Source organism: Oncorhynchus mykiss, chromosome 17, assembly GCF_057628025.1.
Source record: "Oncorhynchus mykiss isolate SJ-2025 chromosome 17, ASM5762802v1, whole genome shotgun sequence".
Classification (NCBI taxonomy): Eukaryota; Metazoa; Chordata; class Actinopteri; order Salmoniformes; family Salmonidae; genus Oncorhynchus; species Oncorhynchus mykiss.
The window spans coordinates 31,178,884-31,199,234 of NC_143038.1; the positions used below are offsets into that span (position 1 = coordinate 31,178,884).

General features: G+C 41.3%; 1 protein-coding gene across 2 annotated transcripts in view; it reads right to left on the reverse strand.

The window, feature by feature from the left end:
- Positions 1 to 20,351, reverse strand: part of slc2a9l2 (solute carrier family 2 member 9, like 2) — a 237,020-nt gene that overhangs the window by 91,407 nt on the left and 125,262 nt on the right. For both annotated transcript variants that reach the window (XM_021568636.3, XM_090205198.1), the window contains 2 exons: positions 16,623 to 16,724; positions 12,601 to 12,676 (listed from right to left, as the gene is read on the reverse strand). In XM_021568636.3, coding sequence (XP_021424311.2) covers positions 12,601 to 12,676; positions 16,623 to 16,724 — 178 coding nt within the window. The remainder of the gene's footprint in view (positions 1 to 12,600; positions 12,677 to 16,622; positions 16,725 to 20,351) is intronic.

Sequence of the window (20,351 nt, forward strand, 5' to 3'; positions counted from 1 at the left end):
GGAGGCCCAGCTTGGTATCATTGACGGAAAAATTAATTCCCATGTTTATCAAGACATTTTGCACGAGAATGTAAGGCTACCTGTGCGCCAATTGAAGCTCAACAGAAGTTGAGTGATGCAACAGGACAACGACACAAAACACAGGACAACGACCCAAAACACTGTTAAAGCCGCAGTAGTGGTTTTAACAGAAGAAAATACGCCTTCTGGATTGGCAAAGTCAGAGCCCTGACCTCAACCCAATTGAGATGCTGTGGCATGACCTCGAGAGCGGTTCACACCGGACATACCAAGAACATTGCTGAACTGAAACAATTTTGTAAAGAGGAAAGGTCCAAAATTCCTCCTGACTGTTGTGCAGGTCTGATCCGCAGCTACAGAAAACATTTGGTTGAGGTTATTGCTGCCAAAGGAGGGTCAACCAGCTATCAAATCCAAGGGTTCACATTCTTTTTACACCCTACACTGTGAATGTTTACACGGTGTGTACAATAAAGACATGAAAACGTATAATTGTTTGTGCGTTATTAGATTAAGCAGACTGTCTATTGTTGTGAATTAGATGAAGATCAGATCAAATTTCATGACCAATTTATGCAGAAATCCAGGTAATTCCAAAGTTTTCACATACTTTTCTTGCCACTGTATGTAGTGGGTAAAACAGTATGTAAACGTTATTAAAGTGACCTGTGTTCATTGACTATGTACATAGAGCAGCAGTCTCTAAGGTGCAAGGTAGCGTACCGGGTGATTGCCTGCTCGTAACAGTGACTGAGTTCAGGACAGAGTACTGGGAGGAGGCCAGCTAGTGGTGAATATTTAACAATCTGATAGCCTGGAGATAAAAGCTGTTTTTCAATCTCTCGGTCCCAACTTGGAAGCACCTGTGGTGTCTCTCAGCCTTTTAGATGGTAGTGGGGTGAACAGGCCATGGCTCGGGTAGCTGAGGACCTTGATGATATTCTTGGCCTTCATGTGACACCGGGATGTACTATAGGGCAGGCTGTCAGTGATGTGCACGCCAAGCAACTTGAAGCTTTTCACCAGTGACTGAAATAATTGTGTATAACACTTTCTAAAAGTCTAAAGTAATCTGATGGTGGCTAGAGTTGTGCGTTCCGCCATGTTTGTTTATTCTGTGTCAACCAAAGATAAAACAAGGTGACAAGATGAGTTGGGTCTGTTTAGGGCTGTGGCGGTCATGAAATTTTGTCAGCTGGTTATGGTTATGCAAAAGACTGCCGGTCTCGAGGTAATTTACCCATCATTAACATAAACACATACAGTATAGCATTTCCAGGCCTCCACGCATACAATCTGCATACAAGCCACTGAAATCTGCATACAAGCCACTGATACGCACCTTTGGAACATATACATTTAAAAAAGCCTAATAAATCAATCTAATATACACCATCACAATAAAACAGAATATGAGTTGGCCTACTGTATGTAATCTTGCTATGCGCCATGCCATAGACTGTTGGCTTGTTCATTTTGCAGACAAGATATGGTTATGTCCCTGACATTATTATATGATTTTATAGCAAGAAGAATATGATTGAACATAGCTGAATAAAATAGAAAGGATATTTTTCCAGAACGAGTGCGCATATGAAGTGGCTATGTTTAGTGTAAAAGTTATAATTTGAAACAGGTCCTATATCCTAAAATTTGAGTTATTTGACAACTTTAGTTGTGAATGATACAAACTTTAGCATGTCTTAGAAATCCAAACATAAAAGTATATGGGCTGCATTTGTTTTGTACACTACTGCAACTCGCTGTTTATTATCTACAGTGGGGCAAAAAAGTATTTAGTCAGCCACCAATTGTGCAAGTTCTCCCACTTAAAAAATGAGAGAGGCCTGTAATTTCCATCATAGGTACACTTCAACTATGACAGAGAAAATGAGAAAAAAAATCCAGAAAATCACATTGTAGGATTTTTTATGAATTTATTTGCAAATTATGGTGGAAAATAAGTATTTGGTCAATAACAAAAGTTTCTCAATACTTTGTTATATACCCTTTGTTGGCAATGACAGAGGTCAAATGTTTTCTGTAAGTCTTCACAAGGTTTTGACACACTGTTGCTGGTATTTTGGCCCATTCATCCATGCAGATCTCCTCTAGAGCAGTGATGTTTTGGGGCTGTTGCTGGGCAACAGGGACTTTCAACTCCCTCCAAAGATTTTCTATGGGGTTGAGATCTGGAGACTGGCTAGGCCACTCCAGGACCTTGAAATGCTTCTTATGAAGCCACTCCTTCGTTGCCCGGGCGGTGTGTTTGGGATCATTGTCATGCTGAAAAACTCAGCCACGTTTCATCTTCAATGCCCTTGCTGATGGAAGGAGGTTTTCACTCAAAATCTCACGATACATGGCCCCATTCATTCTTTCCTTTACACGGATCAGTCGTCCTGGTCCCTTTGCAGAAATACAGCCCCAAAGCATGATGTTTCCACCCCCATGTTTCACAGTAGGTAGGTGTTCTTTGGATGCAACTCAGCATTCTTTGTCCTCCAAACACGACGAGTTGAGTTTTTACCAAAAAGTTATATTTTGGTTTCATCTGACCATATGACATTCTCCCAATCTTCTTCTGGATCATCCAAATGCTCTCTAGCAAACTTCAGACAGGCCTGGACATGTACTGGCTTAAGCAGGGGGACATGTCTGGCACTGCAGGATTTGAGTCCCTTGCGGCGTAGTGTGTTACTGATGGTAGGCTTTGTTACTTTGGTCCCAGCTCTCTGCAGGTCATTCACTAGGTCCCCCCGTGTGGTTCGGGGATTTTTGCTCACCAATCTTGTGATCATTTTGACCCCACGGGGTGAGATCTTGCGTGGAGCCCCAGATCGAGGGAGATTATCAGTGGTCTTGTATGTCTTCCATTTCCTAATAATTGCTCCCACAGTTGATTTCTTCAAACCAAGCTGCTTACCTATTGCAGATTCAGTCTTCCCAGCCTGGTGCAGGTCTACAATTTTGTTTCTGGTGTCCTTTGACAGCTCTTTGGTCTTGGCCATAGTGGAGTTTGGAGTGTGACAGTTTGAGGTTGTGGACAGGTGTCTTTTATACTGAAAACAAGTTCAAACAGGTGCCATGAATACAGGTAACGAGTGGAGGACAGAAGTTACAGGTCTGTGAGAGCCAGAAATCTTGCTTGTTTGTAGGTGACCAAATACTTATTTTCCACCATAATTTGCAAATAAATTCATTAAAAAACCCTACAATGTGATTTTCTGGATTTTTTTTCTAATTTTGTCTGTCATAGTTGAAGTGTACTTATGATGAAAATTACAGGCCTCTCATCTTTTTAAGTGGGAGAACTTGCACAATTGGTGGCTGACTAAATACATTTTTGCCCCACTGTATGCATAGTCACGTCACAACTAGAGTTGAAGTCATAAGTTTACATACAATTAGGTTGAAGTCATTAAAACTCATTTTTCAACCACTCCACACGTCTTGTTAACAAACTATAGTTTTGGCAAGTCGGTTAGGACATCTACTTTGTGCATGACACAAGTAAATTTTACCACAATTTTTAACAGACAGATTATTTCACTTATAATTCACTGTATCACAATTCCAGTGGGTCAGAAGTTTACATACACTAAGTTGATTGTGCCTTTAAACAGCTTGGAAAATTCCAGAAAATTATGTCATGGCTTTAGAAGCTTCTGATAGGCTAATTGACATCATTTGAATCAATTGGAGGTGTACCTGTGGATGTATATCAAGGCCTACCTTCAAACTCAGTGCCTCTTTGCTTGACATCATGGGAAAATCAAAAGAAAATCGGCCAAGACCTCAGAGAAAAAATGTACACCTCCACAAGTCTGGTTCATCCTTGGGAGCAATTTCCAAACGCCTGAAGGTACCACGTTCATCTGTACAAACAATAGTACGCAAGTATAAACACCATGGGACCACGCAGCCGACATACCGCTCAGGAAGGTGACGTGTTCTGTCACCTAGAGATGAGCGTACTTTGGTGCGAAAAGTGCAAATCAATCCCAGAACAACAGCAAAGGACCTTGTGAAGATGCTGGAGGAAAAAGGTACAAAAGTATATACAGTGAGGGAAAAAAGTATTTGATCCCCTGCTGATTTTGTACGTTTGCCCACTGACAAAGACATTATCAGTCAATAATTTTAATGGTATGTTTATTTGAACATTGAGAGACAGAATAACAACACAAAAATCCAGATAAACGCATGTCAAAAATGTTAAATTGCATTTTAATGAGGGAAATAAGTATTTGACACCCTCACAATCAGAAAGATTTCTGGGTCCCAGGTGTCTCTTATACAGGTAACAAGCTGAGATTAGGAGCACACTCTTAAAGGGAGTGCTCCTAATCTCAGTTTGTTACTTGTATAAAAGACACCTGTCCACAGAAGCAATCAATCAATCAGATTCCAAACTCTTCACCATGGCCAAGACCAAAGAGCTCTCCAAGGATGTTATGGCCAAGATTGTAGACCTACACAAGGCTGGAATGGGCTACAAGACCATCGCCAAGCAGCTTGGTGAGAAGGTGACAACAGTTGGTGTGATTATTCGCAAATGGAAGTAACACAAAATAACTGTTAATCTCCCTAGGCCTGGGGCTCCATGCAAGATCTCACCTCGTGGAGTTGCACTGATCACGAGAACGGTGAGGAATCAGCCCAGAACTACACGGGAGGATCTTGTCAATGATCTCAAGGCAGCTGGGACCATAGTCACCAAGAAAACAATTGGTAACACACTACGCCGTGAAGGACTGTAATCCTGCAGCGCCCGCAAGGTCGTACAAGCTCCTACTCAAGAAAGCACATATATACATACCGGTCTGAAGTTTGCCAAGCAACATCTGAATGATTCAGAGGACAACTGGGTGAAAGTGTTGTGGTCAGATGAGACCAAAATGGAACTCTTTGGCATCAACTCAACTCGCCGTGTTTGGAGGAGGAGGAATGCTGCCTATGACCAAGAACACTATCCCCACTGTCAAACACGGAGGTGGAAACAATATGCTTTGGGGGTGTTTTTCTGCTAAGGGGACAGGACATCTTCACCGCATCAAAGGGACGATGGACGGGGCGGGGCCATGTACCGTCAAATCTTGGGTGAGAACCTCCTTCCCTCAGCCAGGGCATTGACCCAAAACACACGGCCAAGGCAACAAAGGAGTGGCTCAAGAAGAAGCACATTAAGGTCCTGGAGTGGCCTAGCCAGTCTCCTGTGGAGAGAGCTGAAGGTTCGAGTTGCCAAACGTCAGCCTCGAAACCTTAATGACTTAGAGAAGATCTGCAAAGAAGAGTGGGACAAAATCCCTCCTGAGATGTGTGCAAACCTGGTGGCCAACTACAAGTACTAAGTCATATTTTGCAGAGGGGTCAATTACTTATTTCCCTCATTAAAATGCAAATCAATTTATAACATTTTTGACACGTTTTTATGGATTTTTTTGTTGTTATTCTGTCTCTCACTGTTCAAATAAACCTACCATTAAAATTATGGACTGATAATTTCTTTGTCAGTGGGCAAACGTACAAAATCAGCAGGGGATCAAATACTTTTTCCCTCACTGTATATCCACAGTAAAACAAGTCCTGAAAGGCCGCTCAGCGAGTAAGAAGCCACTGCTCCAAAACCGCCATAAAAAAGCCAGACTACGGTTTGCAACTGCACATGGGGACAAAGATCATACTTTTTGGAGAAATGTCTTATGGTATGAAGAAACAAAAATAGAACTGTTTGGCCATAATGACCATCATTATGTTTGTAGGAAAAAGGGGGATGCTTGCAAGACGAAGAACACCATCCCAACCGTGAAGCACAGGGGTGGCAGCATCATGTTGTGGGGGTGTTTTGCTGCAGGAGGGACTAGTGCACTTCACAAAATAGATGGCATCATTGGATGTCTTCCAAATGGACATTGACCCCAATCATACTTCCAAAGTTGTGGCAAAATGGCCTAAGGACAACAAAGTCAAGGTATTGGAGTGGCCATCACAAAGCTCTGACCTCAATCCGATAGAAAATTTGTGGGCAGAACTGAAAAAGTATGTGCGAGCAAAGAGGCCTACAAACCTGACTCAGTTACACCAGCTCTGTCAGGAGGAATGGGCCAAAATTCACCCAACTTCTTGTGAGAAGCTTGTGGAAGGCTACCCGAAACATTTGACCCAAGTTAAACAATTTGAAAGCAATGCTACCAAATACTAATTGAGTGTATGTAAACTTCTGACCCACTGGGAATGTGATGAAAAAAATAAAAACTTAATAAATAATTCCTTCTACTATTATTTTGACATTTCACATTCTTAAAATAAAGTGGTGATCCTAACTGACCTAAGACAGGGAATTTTTACTAGGATTAAATGTCAGAAATGGTTAAAAACAGGGTTTAAATGTATTTGGCTAGGGTGTATGTAAACTTCCGACTTCAACTGTAACTACATGTACAAATGACCTCTAACCTGTAACCCCCGCACACTGACTCGGTACCGGTACACCATGTATATAGCCTCGTTATTGTTATGTTACTTTTTACTTTAGTTTATTTGGTAAATATGTTCTTAACTCTTCTTGATCAGCACTGTTTGTTAAGGGCTTGTCAGTAAGCAAGCATTAGACGGTAAGGTCTAATGTTTTATTCGGCGCATGTGACAATTTGATGATGCGACTACAGGCTATTGATGATTTCAGAAAGTGACAAAAAAAAGCTTAAACACTATTTCTTGCCTCAGGCTGCATATGCTGTTCTCTCAGTAAGCCTTTTGGGGGCCCTAAGTGAGATTTTCTACAAATTTTGCCATGGGGCAGAGAATTTCTTTTGCAATTTTAAAGCTAATATCTTGCAATTCTACACATTTTGCCATGGGATGTAGAGAATTTTTATTCAGTTTTAAAACTAATTTCCTGCAATTCTACACATTTTGCCCCCTGGAAGTCAGGGCCCCTGGGCACGTGCCCTGTGTGCCCAGTCAGTATTCAGCCATGATTCTAAGTTTAGATAACTGGCTAGAATAAACTTACCAATCTTAAAAAATTGTTAGCTGACTTTGCTAATTGAGTAGCTGTCACTGACTAACAAACCAAGAAAAACTGCTGATATGCAACCAGATTTCGAACGTACACCTTGTAAAGGTGTAAATTGTAGTAGAATATTCTACTATTCTACAGTAAGTTGACCGCTTATATCGCTTATGCCTGGAGCTGGCCCTGCATGTTTTCACCCATTAATCTTGTATTTACTAATATGTCAAATCTGTTTGGATTATAATAGGCAGGAACAGGGGCAGGGGGAAAAGGACTTGTCGTCCGTATGCTATGCACATGGAGGCCGCTTTCCGCCAGTTTGTGCACTCCATGCATCAACCACTGTCAGGAGCCTGCAGCCTCTCGTTGCATGACAGATGAAAAGTCACCTAAACTCTGTTATCCATGGGCTCTCCATGGGTGTTTTGAATTAATTGCTGTCCATTTCATTGTGTTTGGCTTTGAAACAACATCCACAACGACCATACTTAGGAGTTCAATAACAGGTTGAAACTTTCTTCAAATCAATCGCAGTTACGCGAGTTTTAAAAGCATGATACTGTTTTGATGATAAGTGTTTTGATGTGATTGACGATTGCATTTGCATTTATGTCAGAGTGGTTAGAGCAGGGGTCTCCAACAGGTCGATCGCAAGCTACCAGTAGCTCGCAGCCCACATATGAGTAGCTCGCCAATCAATTCAGAAAGTACATGCAATTTTTCATGTTTACCACAACAAACAGTCATAAACAAAACTCACAAGTATCAGACACAGCTCCCAGCTACTATCTAATTAAACGCAACATTTACATTATCCCACCCCTGGTTAGCCATTATTGGCTTAAAAAGCTAAACATAACACAATATCTGCCAATACATTTCCAGCAATATTGCCCCTGTGTCTGTATGGTGCGTGCATTTGTCTATCACTGCCAGTTGATAGATGTGATAACAATCTTGTGGGTTGACGGAAATACTTTACCCAAAACCTTCTCAATGAAATGTTAACTGCAAAGTAGGCTTACCTGGCAGAAGTATATCATAAGTAAGTATATAATTTGTATTTACTATTTGTTATTTGCTACCTTTACCATGAAATAAGCAGCAGCAGTACAGAACCACTGCTTTACCAGTATATTCCTCACTCGCTAGATGCACAATTAAAAGGGATTTACACCAAATTTGTTACAAATTTGTTACATTTGTTTGTTATCTTCCAGACCCCCAAAAATTGTCTTCTGAACAGATTTAAGCATTGACATGGACTCAAATGACATCCAATAAAAACAATTCACTATGACCAATTGTAATGTTGAGAGTGAAAAGAAGAAAAAAAATGTAACCAGGAAAAAATAAAGAGAAAACATTTTTTAAAGGGCCGCCCTTAGTTGTTTATTAACCACAATTTTCCCAGGTTTATTGACAGAAAATATAGTGCACTACTTTCTCTTTTACACTAACGACCTGGGAAGAATTGCAGGGTAGAGAAGAGAAGAATGTGCCTATTTGAAAGCTAGTAAAAAAATGTGTAGCTCACAACATGTTTAATTGAGAACTATCTTGCGATGCAAAGAAATGCATAATCCCCTTCTACAGGATAGCTATATCGGTCCACTAATACAGGACTAGTCAAGACCCACAAATTATATATTTTTCAAATAATACAATTTTTGGAGAACCCCAACTTCCTGCGGCTATGCCAGTGTGGTGGCAATACAGTCAACGTAACACGTAACAGCCCTGTTTGCAGTTTTCATTTTGAAAAGGGTGTGTTGTCTGGGGAGTTGCATAATAGCCGATTTATGCTTGTTCCGGCAATGTGGTTGAGGCTTGTGGAGGACAAATCGAGCTCCGTTCGGTGAAGCCGCGCGCCTTCCAAATGTTGTAATGATACGGAGGTGTCACGTTCTGACCTTAGTTCCTTTGTTATGTCTTTGTTTTAGTATGGTCAGGGCGTGAGTTGGGGTGGGTAGTCTGTTTTATGTTGTGTTTATGTGTTTGGCCTGGTATGATTCTCAATCAGAGACAGGTGTCGTTCGTTGTCTCTGATTGAGAATCATACTTAGGTAGCCTTTTCCCACCTGTGTTTTGTGGGTGATTGTTTTCTGTTTAGTGTTTTACGCACCTTACAGGACTTTTTTGGATTTTGTTTATTTTCACGTTGTTATTTTGGATTTTCTGTGTTCAGTAAAATAAATCATCATGAACACATACCACGCTGCGCATTGGTCCGACATTTCATACTCCTCGTCAGAGGAGGACGAAGAATTCCGTTATAGGAGGGCTCTGTATAACTCCACATTTTTAATAGTAAAAATAAAGAAAAACCCTTGAATGAGTAGGTGTGTTCAAACCTTTGACTGGTACTGTATATATAATAAACATTTTAATACTACATGTGTCACACACATTATACATATATGCACATATATACTGTATAAGGCAGAAATATATGTCACATACAGTGCCTTGCGAAAGTATTCGGCCCCCTTGAACTTTGCGACCTTTTGCCACATTTCAGGCTTCAAACAGAAAGAAATAAAACTATTTTTTTGTGAAGAATCAACAACAAGTGGGACACAATCATGAATTGGAACGACATTTATTGGATATTTCAAACTTTTTTAACAAATCAAAAACTGAAAAATTGGGCGTGCAAAATTATTCAGCCCCCTTAAGTTAATACTTTGTAGCGCCACCTTTTGCTGCGATTACAGCTGTAAGTCGCTTGGGGTATGTCTCTATCAGTTTTGCACATCGAGAGACTGAAATTTTTTCCCATTCCTCCTTACAAAACAGCTCGAGCTCAGTGAGGTTGGATGGAGAGCATTTGTGAACAGCAGTTTTCAGTTCTTTCCACAGATTCTCGATTGGATTCAGGTCTGGACTTTGACTTGGCCATTCTAACATCTGGATATGTTTATTTTTCAACCATTCCATTGTAGATTTTGCTTTATGTTTTGGATCATTGTCTTGTTGGAAGACAAATCTCCGTCCCAGTCTCAGGTCTTTTGCAGACTCCATCAGGTTTTCTTCCAGAATGGTCCTGTATTTGGCTCCATCCATCTTCCCATCAATTTTAACCATCTTCCCTGTCCCTGCTGAAGAAAAGCAGGCCCAAACCATGATGCTGCCACCACCATGTTTGACAGTGGGGATGGTGTGTTCAGCTGTGTTGCTTTTACGCCAAACATAACGTTTTGCATTGTTGCCAAAAAGTTCAATTTTGGTTTCATCTGACCAGAGCACCTTCTTCCACATGTTTGGTGTGTCTCCCAGGTGGCTTGTGGCAAACTTTAAACAACACTTTTTATGGATATCTTTAAGAAATTGCTTTCTTCTTGCCACTCTTCCATAAAGGCCAGATTTGTGCAATATACGACTGATTGTTGTCCTATGGACAGAGTCTCCCACCTCAGCTGTAGATCTCTGCAGTTCATCCAGAGTGATCATGGGCCTCTTGGCTGCATCTCTGATCAGTCTTCTCCTTGTATGAGCTGAAAGTTTAGAGGGACGGCCAGGTCTTGGTAGATTTGCAGTGGTCTGATACTCCTTCCATTTCAATATTATCGCTTGCACAGTGCTCCTTGGGATGTTTAAAGCTTGGGAAATCTTTTTGTATCCAAATCCGGCTTTAAACTTCTTCACAACAGTATCTCGGACCTGCCTGGTGTGTTCCTTGTTCTTCATGATGCTCTCTGCGCTTTTAACGGACCTCTGAGACTATCACAGTGCAGGTGCATTTATACGGAGACTTGATTACACACAGGTGGATTGTATTTATCATCATTAGTCATTTAGGTCAACATTGGATCATTCAGAGATCCTCACTGAACTTCTGGAGAGAGTTTGCTGCACTGAAAGTAAAGGGGCTGAAAAATTTTGCACGCCCAATTTTTCAGTTTTTGATTTGTTAAAAAAGTTTGAAATATCCAATAAATGTCGTTCCACTTCATGATTGTGTCCCAATTGTTGTTGATTCTTCACAAAAAAATACAGTTTTATATCTTTATGTTTGAAGCCTGAAATGTGGCAAAAGGTCGCAAAGTTCAAGGGGGCCGAATACTTTCGCAAGGCACTGTATAGGAAAACAACCAATTATTGTATATTTCAACATATGTGACACTGTACACTGAGTTGCACCCACTTTTGACGTCAGAACAGCCTCAATTCATCGGGCATGGACTCTACAAGGTGTTGTCTACAACAGTTGTGTCAAGTTGGCCCGTAGTGGATTTCTACTCCGAATAGCTCGTTCCATCTTATCCAACAGATACTCAATTGGATTGAAATCTGGTGACTGGGCAGACCACTGCAGTAAGCTGAATTCACTGTCATGTTCATGGAACCATTCCTGGATAATCCTTGGCATTGGGCATTATACTGCTGAAAAAAACATATTTGTCGATGGAAACACTGCTGACAAAGGGATGCACCTGATCGGCAATGATGTTCGGATATGCTGTGGCATTTTAACCTTGCTCCACTTTTATCAAGGGGCCCAATGTGGGCCATGACAACTCAACCGACACCATCACACTGCCACCACCAGCCTGTAATATTGACACGTGGCATGATGGATGCATGTACTCATGTGGTTTTCTCCATACCCTAGTCTTCCCAAAAGCATGAAACAGCAGGAACTGGGATTAAGACCAGGCAATGTTTTTCCAATTCTCCAGCGTCCAGTGTTTTTGTTCTTTAGCCCACTGCAAGCAGTTTCTTTTTACCCCGTTTGTGTCAAGGTACGAAGAGTTGTGATTTATTTTATGGGCACCAATGTTGTACTTGGACTGTCAGTTTACTACTGTAAGTGGAGCCCGTCTGTTGCTCTGCACAATTCGTGTCAGCCTCCTTTGTCTTCTTTCATCAATGACCCGTTTTCGACCACTGTCTGTTCTGCCAATGGCTGGATGTCCTTTGGGTGGTGGACCATTCTTGATACACACGGGAAAATGTTGAGCATGAAAAACCCAGCAGCCAGCACACTTTTGTTATTGACCAAATACTTATTTTCCACCATAATTTGCAAATAAATTAATTAAAAATCCTACAATGTGATTTTCTGGATTTTTTTCCCTCATTTTGTCTGTCATAGTTGAAGTGTACCTATGATGAAAATGACAGGCCTCACTCATCTTTTTAAGTGGGAGAACTTGCACAATTGGTGGCTGACTAAATACTTTTTTGCCCCAATGTAAATGCTCGGTAACAGGCTACCTTTGAAACTTTGCACACACCTCCAATCGTGCACCTCCATAGAGCGCACGCGATACCATATGCATAGCATGCGCTAAAAATAACAGCAAAGCCAAGGGTTGCCTGCTAATTGATGTGCTAATCTATTGCAGCACCTGCCATGGTGACTCATCTCACTGGCGGTCTTAGTCATCCAATATGTTTAAGTACACTGGAAGACTTTCCAAGAGTAGTAACTATGGCAATTAGTACTGAGAGAGAGAGTGAGAGCACGAGAGAGAGAGAGAGAGAAAGAGAAAGAGAGAGCGAGAGAGCGAGAGAGAGAGAGAGAGAGAGAGAACCCAAATCTGTAGCTTTACCTGGACCGGAGCAGAAGGAGGCAATTACAGCCAAAATACAGGTGAAACTGAGATAGGGCATCCATGTATATTGGTCCTGTAAGAGAGAAAGAGAAAGTAAGGGAGCAGCATTATCTGTATACTTTATTTAGAGTCTGTATACTTCATTTAGAATAAGTATTTAAGTTTTATATCTATAAACAGTGCATCCATTTCAAAGTTCTAATGTTCAGAGTAAAGTTTTGCTCTGTTTGTTCATTTTGGTGTATTCCAATGTTGGGGTTAGTGAGACTAGCTGCAGTATTGCGTCTCAACCAAGGCTTTCGAGTGTCAGGAGTCAAACAAAACAGACACTCAATGTGGATGACATGACGGACTGTTGAATAAACACAGCTGGTTGATGAATGTAAAAGTTGAATAGATACTGGTTGTGAGTGAAAGTGATGCTGTGTAGTTATGCACTGTTGGCACGCCCTTACAAAAAAAAGTTCTGACTATTTTTTTTCACGAGTCAGACACGTGGTTTTCAGACGTGTGAAGTTTCAAAAGTACATTTTTCAAAATGTTTTAAAACATTTTCCTACGCGTTTATTTTTCACCACTTCCAGTTACATCTGGTCTCCCATCCAGGGACCAACCAGGACTAACCCTGCTTAGCTTCAAATGCCAGCAGTGGAACGCAGGATGTTTCTTGAAGTTTTGATTGATATTATTGACACAAAAGTAACTCTCTCGCTAGAGGATTGCACCATATTGATTGCACTGTTGATCTATTAAAAGGTGCTTAAAGTGGTAAAACTTAATTAAAACATGAACCACGTAGGGCCTCCCGGGTAGCTGTGCCACCAGAGACTCTGGGTTTGAGCCCAGGCTCTGTCGCAGCCGGCCGCGACCGGGAGGTCCATGGGGCCACGCACAATTGGCTAGCGTCGTCCGGGTTAGGGAGGGTTTGGCTGGTAGGGATATCCTTGTCTCATCGTGCACTAGTGACTCCTGTGGCGGGCCGGGCGCAGTGCACACTGACCACGTCGCTAGGTGTACGGTGTTTCCTTGGGGCGGCTGGCTTCCGGGTTGGATGCACACTGTTAAGAAGCAGTGCGGCTTGGTTGGGTTGTGTTTCGGAGGACGCATGTTTCTCGACCTTCGTCTCTCCCAAGCCTGTATGGGAGTTGTAGCGATGAGACAAGACAGTAACTACTAACAATTGGATACCATGAAATTGGGGGGAGAAAAAAAACACATGAACCATGTGTTCACCCCAACACAGTTTTGGTAAAAAGCGGAGGCATGGGGCTGGAGAAATGCAACCACTCAAATCCATAGACTATTGTTTTAACCATGTTTTTAGGATATACAGTGTTTGTTTACATTTCATTTGTTTGCAAACATTGAAGTAAATGTGGAGTTTTCTTACAAGTGAAACTGCAAAATAGATTTTCACATGTGGAATTGTAAGTTCTTCACACCCCCAAGCTTTTTTCACGTGAAACTGCATATATGTTTCTCACATCTGAAAGTTTAACATTTGAAACCGCTAATTTCAAGTGAAACCACAAATCACATGTGAGGTGAAAACATGTTATTCTCCTCACAAGTGAAAATGTGGTGTTAACATGTAAACTCTAAATTGAATACATGAAAACAAGGTTTCACATATGATATTTAAGCTCAACGTGTCAAAACTGCTATTTCACATCTGAAACTGCAAATTTGACATGTGCTTTTTTTGTAAGGGTGGCTGGAACCCAAGTCTTCAGAATAAGTGGCCAGAACTAACCCTTTTTAAACTCCACTGGACAAAAATATAAAACGCAACATGTAAAGCTCATGTTCATGAGCTGAAATAAAAGATCCCAGAATTTTTTCATACGCACAAAAAGCGTTTTTCTTTCACATTTTGAGCACAAATTTGTTTAAAATCCATGTTAGTGAGCATTTCCCCTTTGCCAAGATAATCAATCCACCTGACAGGTGTGGCATATCAAGAAGCTGATTAAACAGCATGATCATTACACAGGTGCACCTTGAAGTGGGGATTATAAAAGGCAACTAAAAAATGTGCAGTTTTGTCACAACAAAATGCCACAGATGTCTCAAGTTTTGTGGGAGAGTGTGATTGGCATGCTGACTGATGGAATTGTCCATCAGAGCTGTTTCCAGATAATTTAATGTTAATTTCTCTACCAGAAGGCATCGTTTTAGAGAATTTGGCAGTACGTCCAACTGGCCTCAAAAACGCTGACCACGTGTAACCACGCCAGCCTAGGAATAATAAAGTATTCAGACCAATACTTTTCCACATTCTGTTACATTAAAGCCTTATTTTAAAATGTATTCACTGTTTTTTTTCTTAAATATCTTATTGACATAAGTATTCAGACCCTTTACTCAGTACTTTGTTGAAACACCTTTGGCAACGATTACAGCCTCAAGTCTTTTTGGGTATGACGCTACAAGCTTGGTACACCTGTATTTGGGGAGTTTCTCTCATTCTTCTCTGCAGATCCTCTCAAGCTCTGTCAGGCTGGATGGGGAGCGTTGCTGCACAGCTATGTTCAGGTCTCTCCAAAAATGTTAGATCGGGTTGAAGTAAGGGCTCTGGCCAGGCCACTCAAGGGCATTCAGAGACTTGTCCCGAAGCGACTGCTGCATTGTCTTGGCTGTGTGCTTAGGGTCATTGTCCTGTTGGAAGGTGAACCTTCACCCCATTCTGAGGTCCTGAGCAGGTTTTCATCAAGGATCTCTCTGTACTTTGCTCTGTTCATATTTGCCTCGATCCTGACTAGTTTCCTAGTCCCTGCCGCTGAATAACATCCCTACAGCATGACGCTGCCACCATCATGCTTCACTACAGGGATGGTGCCAGGTTTCCTCCAGACGTGACGCTTGGCATTCAGGCCAAAGAGTTACATTTTGGTTTAATCAGAACAGAGAATTATCTTAATTCTCATGGTCTGAGAGTCTTTAGCTGCCTTTTGCCTTTTACTGAGGAGTGGCTTCAGTCTGGCCACTCTACCATAAAGGCCTGATTGGTGGAGATGATTGTCCTTCTGGAAAGTTCTCCCATCTCCACAGAGGAACTCTAGAGCTCTGTCAGAGTGACCATCGGGTTCTTGGTCACCTCCCTGACCAAGGCCCTTCTCCCCCGATTGCTCAGTTTGGCCGGGCGGTCAGCTCAAGGAAGAGTCTTGGTGGTTCCAAACTTCTTCCATTTAACAATGATGTAGGCCACTGTGGTGTTCTTGGGGACCTTCAATGCTGCAGAAATGTTTCGGAACCTTTCCCCAGATCTGTACCTCAACACAATCCTGTCTCAGAGCTCTACGGACAATTCCTTCGACCACATGGCTTGGTTTTTGCACGGACATGCACTGTCAATTGTGGGACCTTACAGGTGCATACCTTTCCAAATCACGTCCAATCACTTGAATTTACCACAGGTGGACTCCAAGTTGTAGAAACATCTCAAGGATGATCAATCGAAACAGGATGCACCTAAGTTCAATTTCGAGTCTCATAGTAAAGGGTCTGAATACTTCTGTAAATAAGGTATCTGTTTATTAAATATAATACATTTGCAAACATTTCTAAAAACCTGTTGTTACTTTGTCATTACAGGGTATTGTGTGTAAATTGATGTAAAAAAAAACATGTATTCTATATATTTTAGAATAAGGCTGTAACGTAACAAATGATTATTATTATTTTTTATTGGTGGATATGGCATATTGGGGGAAAAAAACTCTTAATATTTACTTGGTTATCATTTTTAGAACCTCCATATTGGTTCCAAAAACACCTATTGCATGATATCAAGAGGTTATATTCCAGGGCATTTATGAAACTGTCAGAAATCAAGGCTTGTAGCAGGTGTTTTGCATTTCTTTGGGAATTTTAACAGCCCAAGGACAACAATGTCACTCTGGATTCATGACTTCATTGAATTCCAGTCTTAATAAAAGACAGCAACCTGTTCACTGATGCGGTTGACATGTAGACATGACTCAGAGGAGTGTGTTGCACAGTGGATAGGCTGCACTGACCTGGAAATTGAGAAACACAGTGAGAAGGCCAAAGAAGAAGGCCATGGCGCTGAAGCCGAAGATGAGGAGGGGTCTTCTGCCGATGCGCTCAATCACAAGGCCCTGGGGGAGAGAGAATGGGAAAAAAAACACTGGAACAGTGAGGAACTAGCAGGACTTGTCCAATTGAACGCTCATTCTAATTCTATTGCAAAACTTTTTTTATTTTTATTACTGTAGTCTGTCCTAATTAAATAAACAAAACCTAGCATTGGCATTATTTCATACAATTTTCCACTGTCAATCTAGTACTAGTATAGACAGGTTTTTTCTCCGGTGAATATATTTCTACCAGTTATTGTGTGTGTTAATATTGTGTTATGTGGTAATAGTTGTGGTATAGGGGATAATAAACACTAGGGGTTGAGACTGGAGTTTGCGACCGGAGATCGAAACCCTCTCCCAAAAGCTTAGCCAAAGCCCAGGATATTTCCATTCCCAATATGGGGACAAGCATCTGAGCATGAAAGTATTCATAGCACGACCACCACCTATCCCATGCAGTCGGATTCTGCAATGTCGTTCAAGGGTCACTGGTTACTTTAAAGCAACGCCCCAGGGGTCCCTGGGTGGAAAGAGAGAGACGAGAGAATGTGGACTTGTTCTGTGGATGAGATAGTATCGTCAGTGCTGAAATAAGGCAAACAATGAAAGCCCGAAGTGGGCGGTTCAAGGACAATTGAAATAAATGTATTACTCCCTAATCTATGGATATCACATGACTGGGAATACAGATGTGCACCTGTTGGTCACAGATACCTTTAAAAAAAAGGTAAGGGCGTGGATCAGAAAACCAGTCAGTATTTGATTAATGCAGCGCAACATATCCCCCTTGCATAGAATTGATCAGGCTGATGACTGTGGCCTGTGGAATGTTGTCCCACTCCTCTTCAATGGCTGTGCGAAGTTGCTGGATATTGTTGGGAACTGAAACACGTTGATCCAGAGCATCCTAAACATGCTCAATGGGTGACATGCCTGGTGAGTATGCAGTCCATGAAAGAACTTGGACATTTTGAGCTACAGGAATTGTGTACAGATCTTTGCAACATGGGGCCGTGCATTATCATGCAAAAACATGAGGTAATGACGGAGGATGAATGGTACAACAATGGGCCTCAGGATCTCGTCACTGTATCTCTGTACATTCAAATTGGCATCGATAAAATGCAATTGTGTTTGTTGTCCATAGCTTATGCCTAGCAACAGCTCTAGTGGACATTCCTGAAGTCAGCATGCCAATTGCACATGTGGCATTGTGTTATGTGGCAAAACTGCACATTTTAGAGTGGCCTTTTATTTACAAGATGCACCTGTGTAATGAGCATGCTGATTAATCAGCTTCTTGATTTGTAACACCTGTCAGGTGGATGGATTATCTTGGCAAAGGATAAATGCTTACTAACAGGAATGAAAACAAAAAAGAAAAAATAAATTAGCTTTTTGTACATATCAAACATTTCTGGGATATTTAATTTCAGCCCCTGAAACATGGATCCAACACTTGCGTTTATATTTTTGTTCAGTAGTTTAGTTTAGTTTATTAATTCAACCATTTAGAAAAACAAGCACACAACTTGAAAAAGCCATTACATGCACTTCAGTAAAATCATCAAGGATAACACAAAGTCTGGGACAGTTGAAGTCAGAAGTTTAAATACACTTAGGTTGGGGTCATTATAACTCATTTTTCAACCACTACACAAATTATAGTGTTGGCAAGTCGGTTGGGACATTTACTTTGTGCATGTCACAAGTAATTTTTCCAACAATTGTTTACAGGCAGATTATTTCACTTATAATTCACTGTATCACAATTCCAGTGGGTCAGAAGTATACATACACTAAGTTGACTGTGCCTTTAAACAGCTTAGAAAATTCCAGAAAATGATATCATGGATTTAGAAGCTGCTGATAAGCTAGTTGACATAATTTGAGTCAATTGGAGGTGTACCTGTGGACTTTTTTCAAGGCCTACCTTCAAACTCAGTGCCTCTTTGCTTGAAATCATGGGAAAAACTAAAGAAATCAGCCAAGACCTCAGAACAAAGATTGTAGACCTCCACAAGTCTGCTTCATCTTTGGGAGCAATTTCCAAACTACTGAAGGTACCACATAAACACCATGGGACCACGCAGCCTTCATTATCGCTCAGAAAAGAGATGTGTAATGTCTCCTAGAGATGAACATACTTTGGTGTGAAAAGTGCAAATCAATCCCAGAACAACAGCAAATGACCTTGTGAAACAGGTACAAAAGTATCTATATCCACAGTAAAACGAGTCCTATATCGAAATAACCTGAAAGGCCGCTCAGCAAGGAAGAAACAACTGCTCCAAAACCTCCATAAAAAAGCCAGACTATGGATTGCACATGGGGACAAAGATCGTACTTTTTGGAGAAATGTCCTCTGGTCTGATGAAACAAAAATAAAACTGTTTGGCCAAAATGACCATTGTTATGTTTGGAGGGAAAAGGGGGAGGCTTGCAAGCCGAAGAACACCATCCCAACCGTGAAGCACAGGGGTGGCAGCATCATGCTGTGGGAGTGCTTTGCTGCAGGAGGGACTGGTGCACTTAACAAAATAGATGGCATCATGAGGTAGGAAAATTCTGTGGATATATTGAAGCAACATCTCAAGACATCAGTCAGGAAGTTAAAGCTTGGTCGCAAATGGGTCTTCCAAATGGACAATGACCCCAAGCATACTTCCAAAGTTATGGCAAAATGGCTTAAGGACAACAAAGTCAAGGTATTGGAGTGGCCATCACAAAGCCTTGACCTCACACCTATAGACAATTTGTGGGCAGAACTGAAAAAGCGTGTGCGAGCAAGGAGGCCAACAAACCTGACTCAGTTACACCATCTCTGTCAGGAGGAATGGGCCAAGATTCACCCAATTTATTGTGGGAAGCTTGTGGAAGGCTACCCAAAACGTTTGACCCAAGTTAAACAATTTAAAGGCAATGCTACCAAATACTAATTGAATGTAGGTAAACTTTTGATCCACTGGGAATGAGATGAAAGAAATGAAAGCTGAAATAAATCATTCTCTCTACTATTATTCTGACATTTCACATTCTTAAAATAAAGTGGTGATCCTAACTGACCTAAGACAGGGAATTTTTACTCAGATTAAATGTCAGGAATTGTGAAAAATGGAGTTTAAATGTATTTGGCTAAGATGTATGTAAACTTCTGACTTCAACTGTATTTCCATTGTGGTCCTCTTGAGACAAGATGGCTAGGCAAGATCGAACACAGTTAAACACAGTATAGCATTGAGAAATAGTGGACATTCACATGTGAGCACGTGTGTTTGTTGAAAAGCAGATTGTGTATAAATGCTTGGGGGTGTGTACGTGTGTCAGTGCATGTATGTTTGTTGAGTAGTGAGGTGTGTTCTGTGTCTGTGTGCAAACACGCGTGAGAGCATGTGTATTTGTAGACGAATGTGGTCAGTTCTGCGTGTGAGCGTCCATACGCCCTGAAATGGGAGTCTGAGTGTGTGTGTGGTTTGTAGAAAAGCAGGGTTTTGGTCATGCACCAGCAATGGCTTCGTGATCCCAGTCCATTTGGTGCTACGGCTTGAGAAACTTTACTTTACTCCTGGTCCCTAAAGGCCTGGAACTTGTCTCACTGATGGTCACATCGCTGCACTCAGGCCTCCGCACATGGACCACTAGCCA